Genomic DNA, 27,400 nt, shown 5'->3' with positions numbered 1-27,400 from the left:
CAAAGTTGTTTCTTTCTCTCTCACTCACTCTTTCTATATAAATCTGTGTATGTGTAGGTGTTGGTTAGAGAAAGATAGAAAGGGTTCCAACGTCAGCAAATTTCTCTAGCCAGTGGTGGGTTCCTGTGTTATTATTGGTGTGTTACTGGTACTGGTACTGGTTCTGGTGGTGGTGATGGTGTTGCTACTGCTGGTGGAAACTCGTCTCGCGGATTTTCCGTTTGTTATTTTAATTAGAGCCTTCGGGGCCCCTCTTAACGAGAACCCTGTCTGTCTCTCTCTCACTTTCTCTGACAATTTGTCTCTTTTCATTCTAGTATTTCTGCAACGTCGTTGTTTCGTCTCGGATTTATTTTCCTCGCCTTTATTCCTACAGGATGACGAGTAAATTGTTGAAGAAGATGATGTGAAGCAGATGAGAGAAGAAGATGAGAATAATTTTTCTAAGAGAAAGAGAGAGAGAGAGAGGATTATTATTTACGTGAAAAATCTTTTAAGTATCTTTTCGTTTTATTAACAAATAAAAATTTATTATCTCTAACTTTTGACTCACTCTTTCTCTCTTTTACCCCTTCAACCCTTTAGTTAACCCTTTCCAGTATTTTAGATATTTTTTTTTGTTCGTTTTATATTTTATTTTATTTTATTCGTTATTCGAGAACATTTTTACAACTCATAAGCCGAAGTTGATACAAACCGGAACCAACTTCTTAAGGGATTGATTACTATTATTTTTATTTTTGTTTTATTTATATTTGGTGAAAGATAAGAGATTGAATCTTTTCTTTAACCCTTTCCTTTTGTATTTCTCGTATCAGTTTTTATTTATTTAGTAAAAATATACGAGTATATATTTTTCTTTCCCTTCAAATCTAAGAAGGAATGTTTTTGTTTTACTTTTACCGTTCTTCTTCTTCTTCTTCTTCTTCTTCTTCTTCTTCTTCTTCTTCTTCTTCTTCTTCTTCTTCTTCTGTTACTTTTTTACTTTAACTTTCTCTTCCGTGATATTTTTTGTTCTATTTTTTTAATACAATATCTCCTATACTTCGTATTTTCTAAAGAGTAAGTTTGAACACACATACACAAATACTTTCGTTGACTTTCTTTCATCCGTTTCATCTTTGATTTCATTCTTTACACATTTTTTAAAATTATTTTTTAAGAATAATACGAAAGGGTTAACAGAATTTTTATATATATTTATATATATATCTTCTTTTCTATTTCACTGGTTTTTTTACTTTTACCCCTTTTTTATTCCCACAATTACTTTTTTTCCTAATCCATATCCCTGCTAGTAGAGAAAGGGTTAAAGGATTGTAAAAGACAATTTTATTACTATTAATAAAAATTTTGCACCTAATATATAATATATATGTGTTCCATAAAAAATTCCAATCCCTTAACCCTTTTCTTTAGGAATTTAACCTTTCTAGTTTGTTTTCTTCCTAAATTCTTCCTCTTCCTCTTCATTCTATTTTATTGGCTCCCTTTTTTTTAATAACCTAAAAAAAAATAGAATTTACGGCAACAAATCAAAGTCAAATAGTTCAAGGATCAATTCCTGTGTTTTTTTCTTCTTTCTTCTTCTTTTCTTCAAATCATTTGAATGAGATATTATTTATTTGTCATTTTAGATATAAAAAAAATAAAGCGTGCTCCTTTTTTTCTGTATCACCTTTTAAAAGTCACAAATCCTTTTGTTAAACATTTGAGACCAGCCCGCCGCCCTTCACTTTTTCTTTGTCGTTGATACTTTCTTTTTTATTCGGTCAGTGTCAGAGAAAAATAAAAAAATAAATAACAGAAAGATAGTTGAAAAAACTCGAAAGTAGCAACTTTTTATGGAACATTTTGAACCCCGTCAAAAAGGACAGCCCTTGAGAGGAGGTGTATGTGTGCGTGTGTGCGTTTTTTAACCCTTTGAGTGCTGTATATTTTTATCTAAAATACCTACAATGTTTTCTAGGAATGGAATAATATATTATTAACTAAATTCTAATAATAAATTATATTTAATAATTAATGTTTTGGTTTATAAATATAATTGAATTAAATTAATAGAAAAATTACATTATATTATTAACAAATATAAATATATGTGTCAAATGACCACTCTAGTTATTTTTATCAAACGCATATATGCGTTCATAGCATTCAAAGGGTTAATTGTGGTATGCGTATCATATAAAAATACAATTTTTTGTTGTCTTTTTCTTTTTTACAAAATTCTTCATAAAGTTATATTACAAAAACGTGCTTACAACTATTGTTTGTTAGTTTTTGATAGAAATATAAAAAAAGAAAGAGTTAAAGAGTTGACTCACGAGGTTTTCTCTTTTCTATCAAATTTTTCTGTTGCATCTACTTTGGTGTCCTCTGATTCATTCTTTTCTTTTCTTTTCTTGTATTTTTTTTTTACTATCAACGAAAAAAAAGACAGAAAGGGTTAAAAAGTAACGTTACTTTTTTTTTCTTTTTACAACTCGTCTCAATCATCCAGAACAGTTTCCTTCAACCCTTTTTTTGCTTTCCTTTTACTCTTTCGTTTCGTGACTGTACTTCTAAAAAAATTCTTATATATTCTTGTAAAAAATGTTAAACCATTCAACGATTCTTAGAACTTTTGTACTCGTATTTTTATTCAGTTTTGAAGTTAAGTATTTTTAGAAGACATACTTTTGTGTGTGTGATCTATATTTATAATATAATAAGAATTGTATGAGAATTATAATAATAACCAATAAAAATGGTTGTCAACAACAGTACAAACCTTTTATAACAAATATCATTTAATTGCAATAATTTAGAACATTGTTCCTCAACATTTCTAAAAGTATAAAAGCCTAAACTAAACCCCAATAAAACAGCAACCCCTAAACAAAACTCAGGAAGCATCTAATCAAGCGAGCAACTAAAAAAAAAAGAAGAAGAAAAGAAAGGAAGAAAGGAAGAAATAAAGAAGAAAAATAGGAGCCAACAAACTTGACTGACGGGGTCTGTCTCTGGAGTATATGGACCCGGGCCAATATTGATAAAATAAGGCGGTGGAATATTTTGAAATCGGATATTTTAATTTGTAAATAGAGTAGATTATACCGATTTTATTTCCATTGTGGTAGCGGCGGCAAGCAATTTTACAAAGGGGTTTTTCTTCTCTCTCTTTTTATCTAACCCATAAGAGAAAAATTGTGAGTTTCTTAATGACCCACCACCCGGATGTGGATGGCTCCACCTAATAGTGTCGTATTCGATTCCAAAAGAAACCCCACTCTTCATCCACCTCCTTCTTCTTCTTCTTCTTCTACCTCGAATCTCTTAACCCCTAACTTCCCCCATCCCCCGATTACCCATTTCTCAAAGTAATACCGCCGATTCTTCGTTTCATGTTAGAAGCACTGAATTTTTCCACAACCTGGTATATCATATTACAATTCTTTCTTTATTTCTTTTTCCTCAAATATAATTCGATTTAATTCGAGAGTACTTTCCCTTCTAATCCTTCCAAGGGTTGTATTTTCTTTTTTTCTTTTTGCTTTTCTCTGTTAACAAACCATTTCCCTTTCCTGTCTTTTCTATTTCTTTTTGTGCCTGTTTCATTGCACCTCAATTTTCTAGTTTTGTTTTTTTGGTTTTGTGGTACTAAAAAAAGTTCTTTCTTTTTCAAAATTATAATAAATAAAATTCTAAGGATAAACTTTACAGAGTTTTAAATTTTTTGAACTATTACTTTGATCTAAATATTAAAACCGACTGGTAAAATATGTGCTGCCATCTAAAGGTACTACTATTACTTCATCTTACCGACTGGTAAGACATTTATCGTCACCTAACGGTAATAAATAATTAATGACTATAACTTTATCTTACCTACCGGTAAAGTACCGCTAGATGGCGGCACATATTTTACTGTCGATAATAAAATACAGAGTTCCCAATATATTTTTCGTAAATAATTAAAAATAAACGCGCAACATAAATCATTTTTAATATGATAAAAATAAATGTATCTTAACAGCATTATAATATTTGTTTCTTCCTCAAACAAGATTATTATTCTACCTCTATACACATATTATTGTCTAGATTATTTTTTGTCACTGCAGTTGCATTCTATTCGCATCAAAGGTTCAAATTGAGACAGAGACTAATAATAATTATACTTGCAGGATATTTTTCTTCTTTATTTGGAACCATATTATTTATCTTTGGGAGCATAAGAATTCAAAAATACCCAAAATAAAGACAACCCTAAAATGTATGTACACAGGTACATAGTACAATATTAATTATTGAACAATAATAATAACAATAAAAGATAATGCGCTTTCAAATAATTATATTAACTTTCAATTAATAGAATCCATTTGTTTCTAACAATACAAAAGTGTAACATTTCATTTCTCTATTAAAACTTTCTTTACACTTGGCAACAGTTATCTTAAAGATCATTGATATAATATCAAAATAAATTCTTTACTCAAAACAGATTGTTAAGTAGCAGTATTAAATGTATAATATATAAAAAAATATATATAAAATTATTATTAGAAAATGCACCCTTTTTTATAATCGGTAAACGATAAATTTTAATTTATGTAAATGTTTTCTCTTTATTCTCTTTTTAGCTGCACAGATCCAACGAAATAATAATAATCAGTGTATGCATCATCTATACTTCGATAACTTAATAATAAAACATATTAAATTATATTAACAAATGAATTGGTCGTAATATTAACAATTATAAATGCTTTAAAAACGAACTTAATAAATACTGTCTTTGGACATGCCCGTGATATTACCAAAAGCCCTTAAATATATATATATAAAGAAAAAGAAAATATTTCCTAAAGTTTTAAATAAAAAAATGTTAGTAATAAGGGACACCAACAAACTGTGCAGCTAAACTATGACAATGTACAAAGTGTATCGTAATATCTTGCATGTTGTGTTTCCAAGTTAATTTCATAACTTTGTTGTTATATTTCAAAACAAATGATAAACCATAACTTTTTAGTGCAAATCAAATTTAGTATACGTATTTACATCGACTTATTTTCGTTGTTTTATAGTTTATCTTTTTTTTTTTTTACATACATTCTGGAAATAAAATTACACACGTCTATTAGAATACACCTTATACGAGATATTATTCCCGTTTAAAAATATAAACGATTTAAAAGTAATCATCAACCTTGAGGAATATGCTACAAGCATAAAAAGTACTAAAGAAATACAATCTACTTGATGCAATGAAATAAAACGTTGAACATCTTTAATAAGCGAATCGCAATTTGCTATCGTATCCTAATTTGTCAAGATTGGGATTACAAGCTATATTTATCATTGGTACAGGACCGCACATTAATACAATTGTATCGGGTGATGGTGGGAACATATGTTCTTTGATCATATCTGCATTAATATGTCCTGTACTGTAACTCCAATCTTCACTGGCTGTATCTACCGTATACCATACTTTAAATTGATTTTCAAAATCTCTGGCCAATGTATCCAATTCGTCTCTCAACAATATATCATTCTCCGTTTGGTTTGCGTACAGTAAAGATACATCGGTACCATCCATCGGTCCATTTAATATAGCTTTGATTAACTGCAACATTGGCGTTATACCAGTTCCACCGGCTAACATGACAATCTAGAAAAAATAAAATATAATTATATGAAATTATCCTTCTTAAAGTTGTATCAGTAAGACTATAAAAAGTTTAAATAAAAACCTTTTTGACATCGTAATCAATTGGTGGATCTTTCCTGAGAAGTTTGATAGAGAATTTTCCACATCCTTTGTAAACGAGTCGACCTGAGGGACCTCTGATGTCTATGGTATCACCGAGCTTCATATTTTCCAAATACTGAGACATTTTACCACCTTCTGGGAATTTAGGATGCACGTTTTTAAAGTAGACCTATAAAATAAAGATAAGACAAATATTTTCTAAATAATAAACGATTTACAAGAATGATGAAATTACCTTAATGACAAGATCGAAGTATCCATGATCTTCCTCATCAGAGGAAACAGGAGTGTAGGAACGTATGACGATTTGATCATCAATCTTAGTATTCAGATGTATATGTTGACCGATTGGAAGACCAAGAACATGATCTTTCGTAGGTAAACCAAATCTAAACTTTCTAGTATCGTGACTTAAAATTTCTTTCTCTATCAATGGTACGCTGTATTTAACAACTGAATCTTCCAATAGTACTGGAGGTTTTTTATTCTTCTTAGATTGTTCAGTTCTAGATATATAAAACTTAATAGCAAAAGTGATAGCAACTATGGTTCCCACCGTAGCCAATACTGGTAAAATCTAAAATAAAACAAGAAAAGCAATGATTAAATATTTGTCTAATAAATTAATTAAGAACCAATTAGTTAATATTTTAAATAGATGATCAATAATTCTAATAATTCCAGGGTTACGTCAGAGTTATGCATTGATACTAAAAATATCTAAATATTTAATTACAAGTATTTTTGCTTCTATTACACATAGTTATTTTATTTTATTCAAATATTTAATAAATCTATAAATTATATCTTATCTATATATATATAAATAAAACAAGATATAAAAAAAACTACTGTGCCATCATTGATTTCCGCGTTAGGCACAACCTCTTTATCATTCCAACTTTCTAATTTGAAAAAAATGATTCTTAAAATAAATAATCTATCAAACATTTCAATCAATAATTAAATCCAACATTGTAGTCTCATTTGAACTACAATTTGATATAAATCATTGTAAAAAGAAGTTATAGATATTGAAATAAGAATATTCTACAATCGTATAACTTACCAATGAACGCAATGCCGACATAGTGATTCACCGTTGCACGTGGTAAATGCACTTGTTAAAAAGCTAGACGACGAAGTGTGTAATAAAATTGTAACGATCGAGACTAAGGTCAAGATAGAAGAGAATATGTTTCTCGTTAAACGAAAGATTTTCTAATGGTGAACAGATAGAAATATATATATATATATATATACGTACATATATACGTATATGATATATATTATATATATAAATATATATATATGATAAAAGTGGAAATAAAAGAAAATATGTATTATTAGGATAAAATGGTTAAACGTCTATCTCCTTAGGTGAAGAATAGAGAATAGAAGGAATTCTAAATTTTAGTAGTAAGTATTATATATAAGTATATATAGTACGTATAGTATACGTAGTAAGTATATATACGTCTTAAAGTTAAACGAAGACAGACAAAGTAATACCCACTATGTAGTAAGTATATATATAATGAGTGAGTAAGTAAGATAGTGTGAGAAAGAAAAGGAGAGCGCGTGTTGTGTGCAAGTGAGAAATAATGCAAGTAAATGAGAGAGAGAGAGAGAGAAAGAAAGAAATAACGAGAGTGAGAGAAGTGTAGAAAGACAAGTAGAAATTTCTAATACGTGAATAGTCGACACGAAGGGTCAAAACGGGGCGCTAACCCTTTAAAATAGAATCCGTTAGCCTCAATCTAAGAACAGTTGTCTATGCCGGCCATTATTTATAGATCAGGATTAGTATGTGCACGCGCGAATTTTAAATGATTCCTTTATTGTATTATTTTCTTTTTTTGTTCTCTCTTTCTCTCTCTTTCTCTTTCTTTCTTTATTTCTTTCTTTCATTCTTATACTATTATTTGATCCTAAACTACACACCTGAACCCAGTTTGGCGCGGTAAAAACTTTTTGAGTTTCTTCAATCGTCATGATAGTTAAGTAACTTGTTATTCAAGATTATAACTAAAGTAAGTAATATTCTTATTAATTACGCAATAATGGTATGATGTAAGATGTTGTATTACGAAACTAACATGGGGGTTATTATTTTATAGGAGGTCAAAGTATTACGCGTCTTGTTGACGCCATGTTGAATAGATGGTGCTATGTAAAAATAGCGCGAATCTTCTTTTTTGAATTTTTAAGTAATTTTATTTCGCGATTAATTGATCGATATCATTATATTGATTATATTACCATACAATAAAATTGTATAAGAACTGATTTATTTTGTAATTCATTATTGTATTTTAATTATATTTAAATGTAGTTAATTTATGGATATTTTATTAGCAACAGGTTATGTTAATTTATTTATGTTAATTCATGTATTACCGGCAAAACATTTATTGATTCTAATTTTTCTTTATGGGTATCACCTTGATCTTAAAATATTCTATTTTTATTTCTAAAATTATACATTACTTATTTTATATGTAAATTTATTCATCCACATAAGCATACTTTTTTTACAAATACTATAGCAACAACTTGTAACACGTCAATTCCTATAGATTTATTAGTTATATGTATTTATTATTAAATTTCACGTGCACTCGCGTATTTACGCGTACTTATATATCTTTTATTTTATTTTCAAATACTAATGGCACAATTAATTGCGACATCAATTTGTCAACTAATTGTATGCATATATATATATATATATATATATATATATATATATTCAATAATTTATTTTATAATGGTTTACCTCTTTCAATTCTGTTTCTTTGTCTGTATCCATTTCTCCCGTATAAAAAAGAATATGAAAATTTGTAGTTATCGTAGATTAAATTTAAATTATAGAAAGGAAAATATTTATATAGTTCAATGAATGAGGCGTAGCAGCATCCGCTGATCAGTCCATTGAATAACTGATTGAAAAGAAAGAATAAAATTTCTCGATTAGCAAAACTGATGATTCATCTAACGAGTGTCCTTTCTATATTAGTTTTTTTATCATCAATTCATGATAGAAAATTTAATAAACACCTAATTTGTAAATTAATATAATTCTTATTTGTAATTTTTGTTATTAGATTATATTTAAAAGTAAAAATATGATAAAAAGTACATTTCAGTTTTACAAAATATATAAACTATTCTATAAATAAGTACTATATATTAATATAAAAAGAATTTTTTTAAATAAGTTTTATAATATTAATTAAAAATTTGTATATGAAATTATTTGATTTTTCGTTATTCAAACTTCGCGGCATTTTTTGCGAGGAAGCAGCGACATCTGGTAAATTTTTAATGAATCATCCAAATTTGTCGATAGATCGCGCTTCTATCGTCGAAAATTAAAGGGAAAGATAATTAAAATAATGTTGGTTACTTTATCTAATGTTTTTTCTAATTTATGTCTAATGGAATTCGAATAATGAACGTTTAATTTTCTTTTCTATATATATGTACATATATATGTATATATATGTGTATACGTTGTTCAATTTCTTTAGCAAATAGTTGATATAAAAAATAGTTTAAATGCCGCTGATACACCGTGCGTTATTTACATGGTTTTTTTTGTTAATATTTTTGGTATTACTCGTTTTAAGACTTGATCAAAGAATACAATGGTATTGGTATGCAGTGCTTATTCCTATGTGGATTTATGATTTTATAATATTAATTTATATTATTTTTAATATGGTCTCCTATTGCAAAAATGGAAGAGTTACTAGTTTGCGTAGAGAAGTATGTTCATTTTTGATTTATATTTAAAATGTCTACGTTATTGTATATTTCATTAAAATATTATATCAAAAACTTGATTATAATTTTATTACTTTGTTTCAGATTTGGTATATGACTGCATTACTTTTGAAAGTAAGCGCACAACTATTAATTTCTTTAAAGTTAGATAATAGTTGGCAACTTTCTGCCAAAGTATTCTTAGCACCTTATTGGTTGCTTTTCCCAATTCTTGCAGTGGATGTTTTCATTCATTTAATTAAACACTGCAGATACTGACAATAACCGGACTTTGATTTGGGTTTCATCACTGTTTTATAAAATGTAAGTTAAGTAGATGCATATAGAATAATTTATCTGGAAAAAATTGTTTTTCTCTTTATGGAATTGTATGTTTACGTTAATGTGGACCTTAGATGTTAAACTTGAACTCAAATATTATAAAATTTAATACGATAATATAAAAAAATATATATATATATATATATATATATGTATAGCGAAAGAGAGAGCGTTGAAATGTTGTGATCACAAGATGCCATCTGGTATCCTATAAATACTCTCTCTATTACACAAGGATAGGTATAACGCAGTTATAAATAAGTAACTTGGTGGCAATCTTCATAGTAGAATCTTTGAAAGTTATCAAGTTGGAACATAATCATTCTTTCAAAGTATTTGTTTAGATATTTAAGATACTCTTCTCTGTGCTTACATTATCAAAGAAAGACAATTCATTGTGTTAGATATATAAAAAAAATGGTGAGAAATTGTATATATAAAAAGTAGAAATAATAAAAAAAATAATCCTTGAGTTGTTATGTAATATAGTTTTATTGATAAAAAAGTATTTTGCTTAGTGTTACACACGGATTAATTATTCTTCTACTTGTCTGAATAATGCAAACTGGTTTTACTGTCTGAAAGTTCTGGCAATGAAGGTGATCAATGTAATTAGAGTGTAATTGCTCCATTGCCATGGAAATTCTATTAATATCATAGCATAGATATTATTGTAATGTTAGTGCAGTTATAACGTGTAATGTAACATCATCGTTTTGCTGTTTTACTTCTATCTTTTTTACTGTTACTTGTAATATAAAATTGTTAAGTGTTGTTTTATTGAATCTAACAATTTGTTCATACCTGTAGAAAAATTATTTGAAATAATTGTTTAATATATTATTTTTCTTTTAGGTGGCAATGCAAATACTTTTACTATTCTATTTATCCATGGTTTTACATAAAAAAGATGTCGCCAATGCTATGGTTACAGTCGAAGAAGTTGCCGTTGGTCATTTAGCTCAACTTCCATGTCAAAGTAACGATGATCAACATCGATTTATGTTTTGGCAGCTTACCGATGACAGTCGTATTATCGGTCCTGGAAATCCTATCGATGTTAATAAATATAATTATGAAGTATTAACCGGTACACTTTATATCAGGGTAATTATTATCATTTATTTTTCTTTCATATATATTAAATATTTAATTAACTTAAAGAAAATATGAATTTATCGATAGGGAGTATCAACTGCAGAAGCTGGTTTTTATAAATGTATTTCCAGAGGTTTAAACGATCATTCTTCAGTTAATGTTCATGTCGTTGAATTAATAGTTAAGAAAAATTGGGAAGACGTTTGGGAAAATGATTTTGAGGTAATTTTCAAATACATCATTAATTTAGAACTCGATAATGATTTTTTTGTTTAATTATCATAGACAAATTTGTTGAGAGGAATGGCTGCGGTAATGGTAGTGGTTGTAGCTATCGCTGTTATCCTTCTAATCGTAATAGTCAAACGAAAAAGGAATCAAGGATTTTTTGGTAATATTTACTATCTCATAAAATAATATACTACGCGTTCTTCGTAAACGTTTTTTATTTTATACGAATGATTTGATATCAAAGATTTTTCTAGATTTGGATGAATCAAGAGATAATTCACCAGAAAGATTTAGAGGAAATATTATAAACACTTCTGCAGCTGTACCGGCACAAGGAATAGTAAACATGAGTGAAGATGGAGGAATAGAAAATCCTACTCTTGACATAGATTTTCCCAAGGTATTTAATCAAATGCAGAAAGACCAAGGATTACCTTAATGAATTTACCTGACAATTATATTTTTTTTAAAGTTAACATCAAAGAAACGAAATAGACTTAAAGAGAAACGCGTTTTAAACAATCGCACAGTATTACAATTCATACTGTTAAAATTTTAAGAGAAAATAGTAATTTATATATAAATTATGACAGAATTTTGCAATGCAACCCGTTTTATTGTATATACAAAAAATAAATCCTTTTATTAATTTTAGATTTTAAATTCTTCTTGTAATATCTTCAATCATCAATTATATTTCTATATACATATATTATTTATCTGTACAAAATATTTTTAATGATAAGAATGACAGTTTTTTTTTTTTTAATGATACGTACGAACACAAATATAGACGAATATTTTTGTTATATTAAGTAGTTGTATTTAAACTCGGTGTTATATCCATCATATTATCATCAATTCCATCCTCATCTTCATCGTCTTCATCTTCTGGTTCTACTTCCATTTCAAGTAATCTTATTTTTCTATTATTCTCGTTAAGAATTGCTGCTACTTTTCGAGCACCGCTAACAGCCAATCGTCTTGCAGAAAAACCTTGAAATGATTTTGGCCAAAAAGCACCCATAAGATCAGTTAAACATACCATAGATTGACTTTGATGATCCAACAATTTGACATGACTTGTTGGTAATTGTAAAAGAGTTGAAATATAATTTTGTTTGTTCAATAAAAGAAGACTAAGATAATCTTGAGAGTAGAACTGTAAATCAGCAATAGCATTGTCAATGGAACTTTTTGTAAAAGATCCTATAAAGAAAAAAAGAAATATTTTAACAACCATCGTTAAGTTAAACAAAAAATATATATATATAAATATTACTACGAAAATTTAGAACAAACCTTGTTTGTTATCAACATCAATCATAGCGGATTTGAATGATAGAGAAACGGATGACGTATTTGTGAGCAACGTTTCGATTTGATATAGTCGTAAACATTTACGTTCGACGTCAGAACTTGCTATTAATAAATGACCATCGCTCGTAACTATTTGAGAAGATAATACGCTTGTCGTAGGAACCAAAGATGTTTGTAATACTGTGAAATGATTAACCAAATCCTCATAGGCAACTGAGAATACGTCGTGTATAGCATTGACTAATTTTTCATGAGATTGTAATAAAGAAAAATTTAAATCTTGTTTCATTATAAGCGGATGATCACGAAGACAATGATTCTCGTTTAACATAGACGCCCATTCACTTCCTTCAGGTGTTAAGCAAGCTTGTAAAGGCTCGTGTCTTAAATATTGTCCTAACTTTTCTAAATTAACACCTTTCCTACTACCAGTGCTTGGTTCAATTTTATCAAATCCTTTGAGAAATTCAGCGATGAACGTTAATTCCTGTTGACTCATACGACTCACTTCTGATGCTATTCTTTCATCGGTTAATCTTTGAATCTCGACGTATAACCATCTTAAACAATACAACGAATTAATTATAATGAGAAATGTTAATTGTGAAAGAAAGAATTAATGAGAAGATTTACCTAAAAAATGCTTTATAATCTCGCATGCTATGATCAATAACTTGTTTCATTTCTGAAGCCTTGGCTAAGAAAGCTTCAGATGCGTGAAGGGCTTTCGTTATGAGACTTTCATTCTTAAGACCGAGAGATTCATAAGGTCCACCTAATCTCACCATACCACGGATTTCAGCTAATTGATAAACCAATGCCATTCCGACACTGTTCAAATTTTTCACTACTAATTTCTGTACAAAATCATCAATTATATATCGTTTAAGTTAATTTTCATTTCATTTCATTTCATTTCATTTGTTTAATAAATATTTGTAAACCTGTATATTGCTGTAGCACATTTCTATACTGTGACCTAACTTTTTCAGACCTTTCTCGGTCAGATCACGCAATAGAAAGTTTTCTAAATTTTGTGTTGGTATGCCGATCATCAATAATTCTAAAAAATCTGCTGCTACTGCACCAGGCGGATTGCTTTCAGCATATCGAGCAAGTTTATCATCCATCTCTGAAATAATCGTCTCCCAAGCTTCAGAAATAGCCATTAATGTACGCGAGAGATAATCCATCAAACATTCTATGTTCGCTTGCGCTTGAGCTACCTAATAGATAAATAAATAAAGTAATGTATTTTCTAATCGTAAATGATACAAGATAAATAAATCTTTATTATTACCTTTAAAAATGCAGAACTTTTTTCAAGTAATGGACAAGAATATCTGTTAACAACAATACCGTTGTTATCTTTCCAAGTAATCCAAATAGGTTTACCTGATCCTCCACTGATTTCAATAATCGTACCATTTCCCACAAATATATTTCCACAATAAAACATTCCAAAGACGTACATCATTACTGTTCCATTATCTTTACCAAGCTAATTAAAACATTTATATATAAAATCTTCCTTGTATTAAAACTGTTGAATCATTTGAGTCGCAAGAGTCTTTAAAAAAGTTGTGAAAAACTTACGAATAAAATATCCAAAGTTTGCGAAAGAAGTTCCTTGCGTTCTGACTCTTGACCAATGTTACGATTTAAACTAGGCAATGATGGAAGATAATTACCAGTAGAAGAAACGTTACTTTTATTACTGATAAAGTTATCACACTCTGTATTCATCAATGGCAACCATGTTATACTTGTAATAGAATTCTGAATTGACAACTGTACTTTGTATATAATATTCTTATTCTCTATGTCAACGAGACAGAAAAGTTTGGAACATTCGTAACAAACAGCTAATAATTTACCATCCGGTCTCCATGTTAAGTTTACAGATGTGTCAGATTCATTTTGTGGACTCAATAACCATACTCTTTGCCAAGTTAATCTGTGCAATGCAACTTCACCTAAAACAATCTTTACACATAACCTATCCATTTTATTGTCTTTATTATTTTAATAATTATTTTATAAAATAATTTATTATAATAAAATTAAATCTTAACCTTTAACATTGGCAACTGCTAACAAATCCATTTTAGGTGACCATTTTATTATAGTAATTTCTGTTGGAAGTTGACGTTCTTCCAATTGTCTCATTGCCGACATTTTGTTATTAATTTTTTAATAATAATTCTACAATTGATATATCAAATAATCATAATAATGAAGTTTCAATTATGTTTCATATAACCTAAAATTCACATGACAGTTTGTTATTGTTTGACAATGTTACCAACATATATTATGATTCTTAAAAATAATTTTGTAAAGTAAGTTGGTAACAGTGATCGATAAACGATTAGTGGAATCGATTTAAATCGGTTAATTGTTTACATTTACTTAAATGGAAAAAGAATTTGAATATTTCATTATTTAAAATTATGTTTAATTATTATTGTTATATAAAAGATGTGAAAATGAGTCAAAATTAATGTATACATATATTTTTATATTATATATTATATATTATATATTATTAGAAATAATTAAAAAAAATGTTTATTGATTTGTATAAAAAGAAAATGTCGTATTACATTAGTGTCAAGTAAATTTATGTAAATTAGTTACAATTCAAAAGTATGTATACATATTCACATATATATTTGAAAGAAAGGAATGCGCGCAATAAAGAAACAAGTAACAAACGTTCTTGCCAAAAGTAATTCAAAATGAATGTCAACAATGAAATGCGGAAGAGAGTGTGGTGTTTGAAATTTGAAATATAAATTCGTATTGAATTTTGAGTTGAGAGAAACATTAAAAGAGGAGTATAATATTCATGACAAATATTACATGCGAATTATACACGTTTAATAATTATAATTGTAATAAAATTATAACATTTATAATGATAAAAACTTAATGAAAGTTATTAATTAAAATGTTGTATTACATCGTCATCTGCTGTTATATGTTTTTAGAACCGAATAGGAAAAACTGTTTGAATATCGATACTAACATAAGTGTAACCGGAATAGAACATTTTAAAGTAGGTCATCAGGAGTGTAGTTGTAATTGGAGCAAATACTTTCAGTATTAGATCTCGTCATAAAGAATTTCAATTGTCCTACATTGTAAACTTTCAATACTATCATAATTTTATAACTATATTATTTAATATATTTATATTTTACATTAAAATATTATGTATTACATACGTCTACATTTATATTACAGCATAATAAGTAAAAGAGAAATGGATAGAATAGTTTGTAATGAAATTTATTGGATACCAAAATGGCTGCCAATTCCAGCAGGTACAAGTGGAATAAAAAAAGAATAAATTAAAATATTTACAATAAAATATGGATTGTTTAAAAAGAGTAATTAGTATGAATAGGCATATGCTTGTTACTGATACATTGTATGTACCATTGTTCGTTAAAACTACAACAATAATAATAATAATAACTAATAATAATATTTGGCTTGTTGCAACAGGTATATGTTAAATGATAAAGAGAAAGATAGATATAAAATGATAGTGGGGATAAAAAGGCAAAGAAGAATCACGTGACCCAGCCGATCATCAGCAGAATCCGCGGCGTCCGCCGAAAATCTAAATTCGTCTGAGCCGAGAAGAAGAGGAAGAAGAAGAAGAAGAAGAAGAAGAAGAAGAAGAACCGTCTCTTCACCGGGTCTCACATCAGTACTCATGGGCAACTAACATTAACAAAATTACATTCATACATACGCATACACAGATTCTAAGGAACTCAGAGTGAGACAGAGAGAGAGAGAGTGTGTGTATGTATGTGTGTGTGTAAGAAAGAGAGAGAGAGAGAGAATAGAAACTTAGTCGATAATCGTCCTTAGGGTGAACCAGATCTCTCTCACGTGTCTCCCATCATCTTGCACGCGGCCAAGTTTTTCATTTTTTTATATTTTCATCTTTTTTTTTTCAATATCCGATAAAGAAGAAAAAGAAAAAGAAGTAGCAGCAGCTAGAAGAAAGATTGGATATTATTTTAATTTTGTCCTCTTTTTTTTATCCCCCCCATTCCTTGATTTTATTATTGTTGCGTGTGTGTATGTGAAGAACTTATAACATTTTTGAGGGTGGTTTTGTTGTTGGTTGGTGATTGTTCTCTCGTTGGATCGAGAGTTTTTTTTTTTTTAATAAAATAAGTGAATCTAAGGAAGAGGATGATACATGTCGATGAAACTGATCCTGTTGGTGGTAAGATTATTCTTTTTCTTTTTTTCATTTAATAATTCTTTTATTTTAATTTTTTAATGAACCCCATTTTTGTTTATCAAACAAGTTGCGTTAAAGTTTTGTTCAATATGTTATTTCATTTATTTTTACGTGTTTATATTTGTTATATTTTGTTAATAAAATTCAAATATTATATAACAATTTGAAAATGGCGGGAAAGAAAGGAACCTTTCAATTTTACATACACACACACTTACATGTGAAAAATGTGAATTATTTTCAGAATTGGAACCCAGTTTCCCGTACAGGGACGTTAGAGTACGTCGAGGAATTGAATTTAATGAACAATATGACATCCAATCAGAAATTGGTCGGTAAGTTTAAATGAAATTAATTTCATCACAGAGTTATAATCATAATCATTATTTATCTTGTCAAGAAAATATTATGCCAAGGATCAATTTTGATACTTGAATTCATTTTTAATCATCACGAATGATCATTGAACAAACTCGTGAGCTTACACACACACACACACTGCTCTAAATAATTTATAAACAAACACAAACACATTCTTCAAATAATTATTTCAATATTAAATTAAATTGATATATATATATAGTTTTATTTTTCAAAATAATTTTGCATAACAAAATATAAGTGATTAATATTAATTATTTTCAACATTTTCATTTAATTGTTTTTCATCATATATATATATATATATGCAAAACATAAATTATAATATACGCGAATAAATTTATTATTGCAACTAAATTTAAAATGATTTAACGTTGCAGAAAATTCATGGTATGCTTTTGTATAGACAGATGGGACTTGAAAAAAAATATAGTGATAGTATATGTGTATACACACACTTATACATTTATAGTATACATGCATATACCTAAAAGTAACATTTGTGCAATCAATCCGTATTTGTATTCACGGTGCGTGCTTTCTTCGTACCGAGCCTACACAACTGTTTTATTGAATTATTTTTAAAATAACATATAAGAGATAGTATAAGCATACGAGATGGTAGTGGTGGAGGTGGTAGTGGTGGACAAAATTTGATCGAAATATTTCCTTGGGGGAAATTTTTCGGCATGATGCATGCATGCAAAAATATTATACACATGTGAAAGAAAGAGAAAGGGAAGAATATTTACATTTATATGTATACATAGGAAAGTTATACAAGAACCGGAAGTGTTCGTTTACGATCCATGTTTTAAACAGCTTGCTCGAGTTCAATAAGAAATTCTATTTTCTCATACATTAACAATTATTTCTTTTTATGATCCAATAATCAACATCATTTAAATATCAAATATACTCCTATATGTGTGTGTTGAATGTATGCACATAAATTAAATTTATTGAAATTACATTTTATACATTTTTTATAGAATAATTCAACTTATAAAATAGCAATGAAAAATATAATTTTTAATATTATTGGATAGTTAATTAAAAAATACAATTAGAAATAAAATTGATTGGAAAAAAAATCGATCTTGAATGATCTATGGATCATTGCCAAAGATTTTGAATGTCAATGACAAACTATTATCGAAAGGTTTAAAAAAAACACAACTACATACACATGTTTAGATGCAATACAAAGCAAAATAATATTGTTTGAAGTATTGTTTTTTTATTTTTTAATGTATTATTATATTTTTAATTTATCTTTGAGATCTTTTCTTGATTAATTTTCATTACGAATTTAATTGTGGTCAAATGTGTTTGTAAAAAGGGTTGATTCGGTTCAACGACATTAATTATTATGTAATTGCTACGATGTTAGTCGAAAATAAATGAATTTTCGTCGTGTGTTTTTCATATATATATACACATATACAAGATCATACTTTGGCGAGGATCCATAGATCGTGACGAAGAATATCACATATTATTTTCTGTTTTTTACTAACCAGCATAAAAAATAATAATAAATTAAATCAAAAATAACAATTAAATATGAAATAAATTTTTTGAACGTTCTTTAACTTTACAAACAATTAATAAATTAATAATAAACGAAGCTATAATTAAAATGATTATTATAATAAAACATAAAATTCAATTAACACTGTTGAATTCTCTTGAAACAACTGACAATATCGATCAATAAATAAAATAAAAATGAAAATGATAATATTCTTTAAAAAAAAAAAGAAAAAATGAGAGACAGAAAAATAATGTCTGAAGAAAAAAGACAAGAACCTGAGGTGACAGTGTATTTTTTTTGTTAATAATTTTACTCTGTCAGATTGATTGGAATGAAAAGAAAAGAAAAAAGAAATAAAACCAAAAAACAACACACACACATACACACATGTATATATATAAAAGAAAGAAAAAGAATAAAATGAAGTGAAGAGCTAGGGTTGAGGGATTGAGGGGTTGAAGGGGAAGTAAAAAATGGTGGGAGGTTTGGAATGTGTGTTGGATTTGAAACGATAACGACAAAACGTTAAGCACACAAAACTCCTGGTGATTTTCTTCTTGTCTTCTCCTCTTTTCTTCTTACCACCATTTCCTCTTGTTCGGTAATCAAGGTCTCTCTCCTTGCTGTCCTATAAATAATGCGTTTTTCGTACACGACTTAGTGACGTATATATATATATATATATATATATATATATATATTACATAGGTCGTGCGTCAACTCCCAACAACCGGCGTTGTTCAGAAGCGTCATTCCTGACACGCGGCTTTCTTCAAAGACCTAAATATAAAAGGGGTTATTGTTAGGGCTAGGGATTTAGTTTATAGGTTCCTCTCGTATTTTTTACAAAAATCTTTAAATACCAATTTGTTTTTTGTGTCTATTATTAGTCATCTATTTTATGTGTATTTTATTTTTTTGAAGAATCAATATTGAAAGAATTATGATTTCAATATGTTTGTAGTTTGGAACTTATTTATTTTGTTAGTCAAATGAAGGATTGCTATTTAATTTAAATGTATTGGAATATGGTTTAGTATGAGTTCATCTATTTAGATTACAATTTATTAATATTATTTTCAATTTAAATTAACCAGTAATATGATTTAATTATATAATAATACCACTATATTAAGTTGATTTATTATCTATTACTATTGATTTACTATAAGTTGGTTTATAATAATAATACTAATACTAGTAATAACTAAATAACTAACTAAACTACTAAACAACTAACTAATAAACAATTAAAATACTAGTATTAGTATTATATTTATAGTGTGCGTGTGTGTGTATAGTATTATATATTACATAGTATAGTAGCAGTATATTTTATAGTATAGTATTAGTATTTTTTATATAATTAGTTACTAATACTAGTATTAGTTCTATATAAAATTAGTTCATTATAAAATGAACAATATTTGAATAATATACAAATAAAACTATGACAAGACAATTAATATCTTTCAACATACACATTATTAAACCTAGAACTGATTAGTTCATCATTGTATTATAATAAATGAAATTAGTGATAATAGGATGTTAAAGAATTAAAGATTTTAACTCGTGGAAAGGATGTAACAAGAATTGGGGTTCATTCAGAATTTTCTTTAGGTCTTTAGTTGTGTTGTGTGTATTGGTAAATCATGTCAGAGAAAACACATACTATGATGATTCCTTGAGCCGACCCTGGCGCCTCGGATATGCTCTACTAACTCACTGACTCACTAACTTGGCTTCGTGACAAGGAAAGAGACTACCGTCTTCTTAGATATTACACCATCATTCTTTGTATCTTTCCTTTTCTCTCTCTCTCTCTCTCTCTCTCTCTTGTTAATGTCAAAATACCTTTTACCTACACCACTGGTGGGAAGGAGAAGTTTTGGCACTTCCTTTAGAACCCCCTATCTCCCTCACATCATTTGCTACGCACAATTCTTTTTATTATTTATTTTTTTTCTTGCTTTACTTATTATAACCATTGAAATAGAACAGAAAATCAATTTAGAAATTTATTGAAAGCTTTTATGAAATAAAAAAATATAACAAATGTTTAGTTGAATGAAAGAATCCAACTGGTTGGGTTCAAAGTTATAAATGAATATTTCTTTTTTTTTATAATAAATGTCTTTAAAATTATTTGGTTTGTTCAACAAAGTATTAGTATTGGAATAATACAATTGTTAAACAATTTGCTATTCAAAGTTAGATGAAATGTAAGATAGAATTGAAAGAGAAGAAAAAAAGAAAGAAACTAAAATTATTTGAAATATTTACTTTGATTAATTATTAGAAGATGTTCCTGAGAAGAAGCTTTGGCACGACAACGATGACAGGAAGAGTATCGAAAATTTTCTGCATTCTATGCAAAATAACATGAATTCTTTCTCTCTCTCTCCCTCTCTCTCTCTCTCTTACTCTCTCTCGTCGAATTTCTGCTATGTCTGCTGTTAGAATCATTTAGGTGAAACAAATTACAATTTGGTGGTTTGCCATTAGATGATAATCTAGCTTGAATTATTACATTATAATATTTTCCATAAAATATTATTAAAAATGAATTTATCTTTGTTATATACACACTCATACTCAAAAGAAAATAAAACGAGGAACGTTGAATCAAATTAAAATGCATTAAAATAAAGATTGATAAGATGTTTATCAATGTTAATGATTTACATGAAAATGACAATGAATTTGTATAAATAATTTATTATAAATTATATTATTCATTATTTTATGAGTAATGTTAATGAATTTGTTAGATAAAAAATATATTTTGTGTTACAGAGGAAAATTTGGCACAGTTTATCGATGCAAGGAAAAAAAAACCGGCTTATCTTTGGCTGCTAAGGTGGTTAACGTATCCAAGAAGGAAGATCGTAGATCTGTCGAGAGGGAAGTTGATATTATGAGAAGACTACAACATCCACGATTGATTCAACTTTATGATGCTATCGACAATGGCAAACAAATTTATGTTATTTTGGAATTGTACGTTTTTATTTCTTCGAACGTGTGTGATCAACGATTTTATATAATCAATATACACCATACATACACATATAATACATGTCACACAAACATATATAACATGTTTAAATGTTTGAGAAAACATTCAATGAGATGAAACACGGTGATCCACAAAGCGTATTCAAATTTATTCAAGTAATCGTGTTTGTGCAAGGTATCCCAAAAACGGATGTGTTATCAAATTTGCAGAATCGAAGGTGGTGAACTTTTCGAAAGGGTTATCGACGATGATTTTTTATTAACCGAACGTAGTTGTGCCGTTTTCATGAGACAAATTTGCGAAGGGATTGAATTCATTCATGCTCAAAAGATTCTACATCTTGATTTAAAGGTAATTTATTTCAATACTAATAAAAACGTAGTAAAATACTTTAATGATAATTGCATTGATACAATTTCAATTGTTTTTTAATGTAAATTATAATGTTTGTTCATTTTTCTAGCCAGAAAATATTCTATGTTTGACAAAAGAAGGTAACAGAATAAAAATCATTGACTTTGGATTGGCCAGAGATTACGACCCTAATAAAAAACTTCAAGTATTGTTTGGTACACCGGAATTCGTAGCACCGGAAGTCGTTAATTTCGATCAGATTGGTTTTGGAACTGATATGTGGAGCATTGGTGTCATTTGTTATGTACTGTGAGCATGCAATTGATTTTACAAGTTCCTAAACCCTATTGAAATACAATTTAATCTTTCTAAAATATAATTGTGTTTACAGATTGTCAGGATTATCACCATTCATGGGAGACACGGATATTGAAACCATGGCTAATGTTACCATTGCTAAATATGATTTTGATCATGAAGCATTTACTGACATATCAGAAGATGCAAAAGACTTTATCAGGTGTCTATTAATCAAAGATAAAGAGTAGGTATACCTATCTATATATATATTTATACAAAATGTAATTACAAATATACAAGATTAGGGTTACCAAATTTTTTATGTGATTTTTTCAATATCAATTTTTGATCTTATGTTTGTTGTTAACTCTTCAGTTTGTTGAAAATCACATAATAAATTTTGGGCCCACGTCTCGTGTATTTTATAATTAACAGGAATTCGGATTCTCTAGAAATATTGATAACTATTTAGTTTATTTTAATAATAACTTCTATTGTGAGAACTTTTCTCATCTCTTTCTCTCTCTCTCTCTCTCTCTCTCTCTCTCTTTCTCTTATTTTTTCCTTTTTCTTTCTGAACACACAAAAAAACACGTTGTTTTATTCGAACGTTTGGAAAAGCTCATTTATTGCCTGTTGTTCACTTTCTTCAATCTCATTTGTTATTCGCATAAGAGAATCTGATATAATAAGAAAAAAATATACTAGGTGGGCCACTTATTTATGATTTTGTCATAAAAAAAAAGAAATACAATAAGTCATAAGGGAATGTTGATGTAATTAGTAATTTTGTCGTTGTTGTAATAAAAATTTCAATAATTTAATAATTTTTGCTTATGCTAATAATAGATCAAGCTTGTTTAATTAAATATTTGCATTTGATTATGGTAGAAATTAATCTAACAATTTAGAAAGAGTTGTAGAAAGTGAACGACGAGTGATGTAACAATTTAAAAAAAAGTTTTAATGTAAGATCATAAGTAATTAAAAACAAAATCTATTAAAATGAATATTGACACCCTGTATATATCTCATTTAAGTTCAATGAGAAATTGAATTCTGACGCCAGTTGATAAATTGTCTCTGTGTTGCTTTTCTCCACGTTTTGAACGAACAGCCTCTTCTCTACGTCATCACGCATTTCAAGTGATAAATTATCTAGAAGAAAAACACAAAAAAAAACAACTAGCTCAAGAGAGAAAGAGAGAGAAAATAAAAATGTAAGAGTTATAATTAAACAAAAAAAAAACAAGCATAAAACCAATTGACAAAGAAGTCCTGTTCAAATATTTTCAGAAAACGCGCAACGGCATCGGAATGTCGTGAACATCGTTGGTTGGCCAAACGGGATAATAATAATCCTTTGATCCTGGAAGAGAAAAAAGTCAAATTAAAGAAAGAACTATCGAATGATGAACAAATATTAACATCGTCCACTCAAATGGGAAAACAAATTAATGGGAAGGAAGAAAAATCATCATTGAAGGAAGAAGAAAACCTTGATTTAACAAAGGACAATTTGAGACTGTTCGTTGAACGTTGGAGAGAGCATCCTGATAGTCCATACATCATAGACACCATACAAAATGTATCTAAATTTAATACATGGAACGATATTGAAGAAACTGTATCGTTGCGTGCACAAAGTCCATCACCTAGGGAAAGTATTTGTAGTATGGGATCATCTGAAACCGAATTCAGTAATTCCCCATCGTTTTTGAATGTACCCAGTATTGGGTTAGCTTTAGAAAGAAGGGCTTCGGAAGGTACTGCAAGAAATAAATCACGTGATCAGGCTAGTCAAATAGTATTGGCTGAAGAGATCATTAAATTGTCAGAACATTTGCGTACCATTGCTGGTAGTGGTGGTATTGAAACTTCTAAAGAAACTGATGATAATTTTGGTTCTACTAGTATTATTGTAGATAATGATAAATCATTTGAAAGATCTACTAACAAACAATTGAAAAATAATCATGTCAAACGTATGATTTTGGAAACTAAAGAGTGTAATGAGATTACAGAAAAATTGTCAACATTAACTAGACAAAGAAAACTCAATGGGACTACTTTTCACAGTAATCGTAATTTGGAACGTTATAATAATTCGATAGACAATCATTCGATGAATATGTTTGCTTCGTTTAGAAGAAGAAAAGCTATAGAGGATAAAATGTTTTCTTTGAGTAAAAATAATTCGGAAGATAACAGTGTAAATGACGATAGTTCGAGTACTACAAGCAGTTCGATTAGAATTAAAGAGGATAATAAAACAAAAGCTATGAAATTAGATAAAAATAATGATATTGATTTAACACCACCATGGAGACGTAACAGGGTTAAACATTCCTTCGGTGAGACTAGCAGAGATGTACCTAGGATATCAAATTTACGTGATTTACATAAAAGTTTGAACTTAGATGAACCAGCCAATACGAAAGATTTATTGTTACATTTGTTAGGTGAATGGGAGGAAATTGGTAACAAAACTTCAACGTTAGGTAGAAAATCTGTTAGCATTGATTGGTGCGGTGAAGAATCTGTTGCTAGAAAAACTATGAACTCATTGGCAGAATATTTTCAATCGAAACAACAAAAGTCTACCGCCAGTAATGTTCCTGATGATTCACCGCCACCTATTTATCGTTAAAAATTCAAATCTAATTTAGATTTTTCAGGCTTGGATTTTATATTTTTGATGGACCTTCATCTACATTTGTAAAATCGCGACAACAGAATACGATTTTATATTGAATTAATTTTATTCTTACGCATTTTTTTTAGGTGAAGCCTAACTAAAAGGTTTTTTTAAAATGTGCTCCTACGAAAAAAATCTCTGACTTCGATTGAAATTTAATTATTTACGGTACAGGATTATTTTTTATTTCCTTTTTTAATTATTTTCAATAATTTCGAAAGAATTTTGTTCGTTATTGATTATTAAATTAATCAATTATCGATACACCTAACATTTTGTTTGTAATCTGTTAAAAATTCTTGCCAATTTGTTAACATCGTATTATACAGAAAAATACGAAGGCACGAATTTTCTTGAGGTTATTTGTAATATTGAAAAATATTATTGGAATTGGATTAAAGTTCCTCTTTTTCTGATTATTTTGTTGTATTTGTATTATTTATAATAACGAGAGAGAAAATATACTAACAGCATCGAATTATTGTTTAAAAGACAATTCGTCAAGTATTACTTTAAATTACTTGATGATATTTTATTAATTATCTCTTGACTATTGTTTATATAATATTTCTCTTCTTTGATAATTATTAAGAATTGTTGTATTGTAATTATAAATATTATGATGGAAAGATCTAGTCATTGTATTTATGTATGCATAATGAAATTATAATTGAATTATAAAAATTAACATAAGTTCGCTGTGAAAAAGATCAATAAATAATCTTAAATAAATGAAAAAGTCACGAATGATGCATGTGTAAATAATAATTATTGTGAATTGATTGTATGTCGTCGTGTATTATATGTAAATGTTAATGATAAATATTTTTGATGAGTCAATTATTATAAAAAATGATTAAGAGAGATGAACAATATTGTAAGAGAGAGGTGAGAAAAAGAATGCAACGTTAATATTTGTTATATGCAATATTTCTTTTCAATAATTAATATTCAAATATATAACGAAAAGTGCAACAACAAATTAAATCTATTTATCTTGTCTTAATTAATTTATTAGAAATTTATTTATGAAATTGTTAAGTATGATAAATTCATTTAATTAATTTACTTTTTGTTTTTCAATCCTACAGAGGAAGACCAACAGCAGGACAACTTTTAGAACACCGTTGGCTCGAAGTTGCATTGGAAAATCCAATTTGTAAAAAACGATTGAAACGATATGTAATTAAAAAACGTTGGATTAAGGCCGTTAATACGATATTAGCGTTAAAAAGAATGGGTGCAAATTTCGACTTAGATCTTGTCTAAAAAAAACGATTATTTCATTTCATTTATTTTTAATTAAAACGAGGAACAAAATAATATCTTCCAACTCAATATCGTAAGCAAGTATTAGATATATTTTTATTTTATAGTATGAAATAATTTATTAGTTTATTAAGATTCTTTTGGTTTTGTTTTATGGGAGAAGGTTTCAAGAAGAGAACCATTTGAAATGAATAATTAAGAAATAAAATTGTATACATTTCAAATGGTTGTGTTTTAATGTACTATTTAAATCAATTTTGTTCTAGTGATTATTTAAGTTTTGTGATTTATGTCGCAGTTGTAGTTAGTTAAAACGATATTGGCACAGGAAAATAGTCATTAACAGGGTCCTAAGTAGTGGGGGGACAAGGTAAAACGAAGGTTTATGTTTTATGATTGATTTATGAATTTTCGTGGACGAGTTAGAAGTTTGTAAGATTATGTAAATATATTTATATATGTAGAATGCACCTGTTGTGTCTTTAAATAAATATTATTTTATTACTGTACAGTTGATGTGTGTGTGTATGTGTGTATGCGAAAATGAAAATGAACATTCTGCTAATTTCTTTCAACTATTGTCATGATCGATATCAAATATATTATTTATATATATAATTTTATTCTTATCTATTTTTAAATGATTACATGTAATTCGTATTTGAATTATGCCGCGGTATCGAAACTACTACGAGAAACAATAGTTAAAATAATGAAACACGTTTTGCAATTATTTTACAAAGTATAATAACGAAATGGACGATGTAAAATCCTATAATTATCTTACTCTTGATATTTTGCATTCGTCTCATTCTCTCCAAACTTAGTTTTTTGAAAGTTTCACTTTTAACACGTATGATCTGCACACATGATTTTTTATTTTTATTTCATTTAATATACTAAATATTATTCTAAAAATATGCATAAATTAATTACAAAATTAGAGTTCAATTTTTATCATTATTTATAAAAATATTTAATTTTCAAACATTTTTAAAAATGTTTTAATATTTACTTTTTTTATAATTATTATAAAAATGAGCGCC

The 27,400-nt window shown here is 28.0% G+C and overlaps 5 protein-coding genes and 2 long non-coding RNA genes across 12 annotated transcripts; 4 read left to right on the top strand and 3 right to left on the bottom strand.

Moving 5' to 3' along the window:
• Positions 1–125: 125 nt before the first annotated feature.
• LOC149032174 (uncharacterized) lies at positions 126–4,844 on the top strand. The gene is made up of 2 exons (XR_016177038.1): positions 126–219; positions 318–4,844. It is a non-coding gene; the product is annotated as an uncharacterized LOC149032174 (long non-coding RNA).
• Positions 4,158–8,708, bottom strand: LOC107070930 (NADH-cytochrome b5 reductase 3). 4 transcript variants are annotated; one of them, XM_015329492.2, is made up of 5 exons: positions 7,457–7,716; positions 6,834–6,985; positions 6,000–6,341; positions 5,745–5,933; positions 4,158–5,662 (listed from the first exon to the last, which is right to left on the bottom strand). In XM_015329492.2, the coding sequence occupies exons 2-5, from the start codon at positions 6,852–6,854 to the stop codon at positions 5,279–5,281; spliced, it is 936 nt and encodes a 311-aa protein (XP_015184978.2). In that variant the 5' UTR covers positions 6,855–6,985; positions 7,457–7,716; the 3' UTR covers positions 4,158–5,278. The 4 variants fall into 4 exon arrangements, with proteins under 4 accessions (XP_015184978.2, XP_089030104.1, XP_015184977.2 ...); XM_089173978.1 differs by having other exon boundaries at positions 7,496–7,716; XM_015329491.2 differs by lacking the exons at positions 6,834–6,985; positions 7,457–7,716 and adding an exon at positions 8,544–8,708.
• A 144-nt stretch (positions 8,709–8,852) lies between these two features.
• Positions 8,853–10,867, top strand: LOC149032173 (transmembrane protein 60). Its single transcript, XM_089173979.1, has 3 exons — positions 8,853–9,535; positions 9,638–9,856; positions 10,730–10,867. The coding sequence occupies exons 1-2, from the start codon at positions 9,326–9,328 to the stop codon at positions 9,809–9,811; spliced, it is 384 nt and encodes a 127-aa protein (XP_089030105.1). The 5' UTR covers positions 8,853–9,325; the 3' UTR covers positions 9,812–9,856; positions 10,730–10,867.
• Positions 10,138–11,857, top strand: LOC107070932 (uncharacterized). The gene is made up of 5 exons (XM_015329494.2): positions 10,138–10,294; positions 10,730–10,981; positions 11,060–11,194; positions 11,258–11,363; positions 11,458–11,857. The coding sequence occupies exons 1-5, from the start codon at positions 10,292–10,294 to the stop codon at positions 11,640–11,642; spliced, it is 681 nt and encodes a 226-aa protein (XP_015184980.1). The 5' UTR covers positions 10,138–10,291; the 3' UTR covers positions 11,643–11,857.
• On the bottom strand, positions 11,634–15,034 carry APC4 (anaphase-promoting complex subunit 4). 2 transcript variants are annotated; one of them, XM_015329486.2, is made up of 7 exons: positions 14,599–15,034; positions 14,120–14,509; positions 13,824–14,024; positions 13,468–13,749; positions 13,157–13,380; positions 12,506–13,083; positions 11,634–12,412 (listed from the first exon to the last, which is right to left on the bottom strand). In XM_015329486.2, exons 1-7 carry the CDS (start codon positions 14,605–14,607, stop codon positions 12,015–12,017), a joined length of 2,082 nt encoding a protein of 693 aa, XP_015184972.1. In that variant the 5' UTR covers positions 14,608–15,034; the 3' UTR covers positions 11,634–12,014. The 2 variants fall into 2 exon arrangements, with proteins under 2 accessions (XP_015184972.1, XP_015184971.1); XM_015329485.2 differs by having other exon boundaries at positions 14,120–14,499; positions 14,599–15,033.
• Positions 15,035–15,815: 781 nt separating this feature from the next.
• Positions 15,816–26,307, top strand: LOC107070925 (uncharacterized). 2 transcript variants are annotated; one of them, XR_016177035.1, is made up of 9 exons: positions 15,816–15,959; positions 16,037–16,775; positions 17,038–17,128; positions 21,511–21,714; positions 21,943–22,084; positions 22,197–22,396; positions 22,479–22,631; positions 23,684–25,253; positions 26,177–26,307. XR_016177035.1 is itself a non-coding variant. In XM_015329483.2 (8 exons), the coding sequence occupies exons 2-8, from the start codon at positions 16,742–16,744 to the stop codon at positions 25,035–25,037; spliced, it is 2,178 nt and encodes a 725-aa protein (XP_015184969.1). In that variant the 5' UTR covers positions 15,816–15,959; positions 16,037–16,741; the 3' UTR covers positions 25,038–26,076. The 2 variants fall into 2 exon arrangements, 1 of the variants encoding a protein (XP_015184969.1); XM_015329483.2 differs by lacking the exon at positions 26,177–26,307 and having other exon boundaries at positions 23,684–26,076.
• LOC107070926 (uncharacterized) lies at positions 17,152–21,020 on the bottom strand. Its single transcript, XR_001476336.2, has 3 exons — positions 20,387–21,020; positions 19,416–19,491; positions 17,152–19,339 (listed from the first exon to the last, which is right to left on the bottom strand). It is a non-coding gene; the product is annotated as an uncharacterized LOC107070926 (long non-coding RNA).
• Positions 26,308–27,400: the final 1,093 nt, after the last annotated feature.

The sequence above is a fragment of the Polistes dominula genome, unplaced genomic scaffold, assembly GCF_049000335.1.
Source record: "Polistes dominula isolate Pdom_NZ unplaced genomic scaffold, Pdom_raw_medaka contig_75, whole genome shotgun sequence".
Lineage (NCBI taxonomy): Eukaryota > Metazoa > Arthropoda > Insecta > Hymenoptera > Vespidae > Polistes > Polistes dominula.
This window is presented reverse-complemented; position numbering and strand designations above follow the sequence as displayed.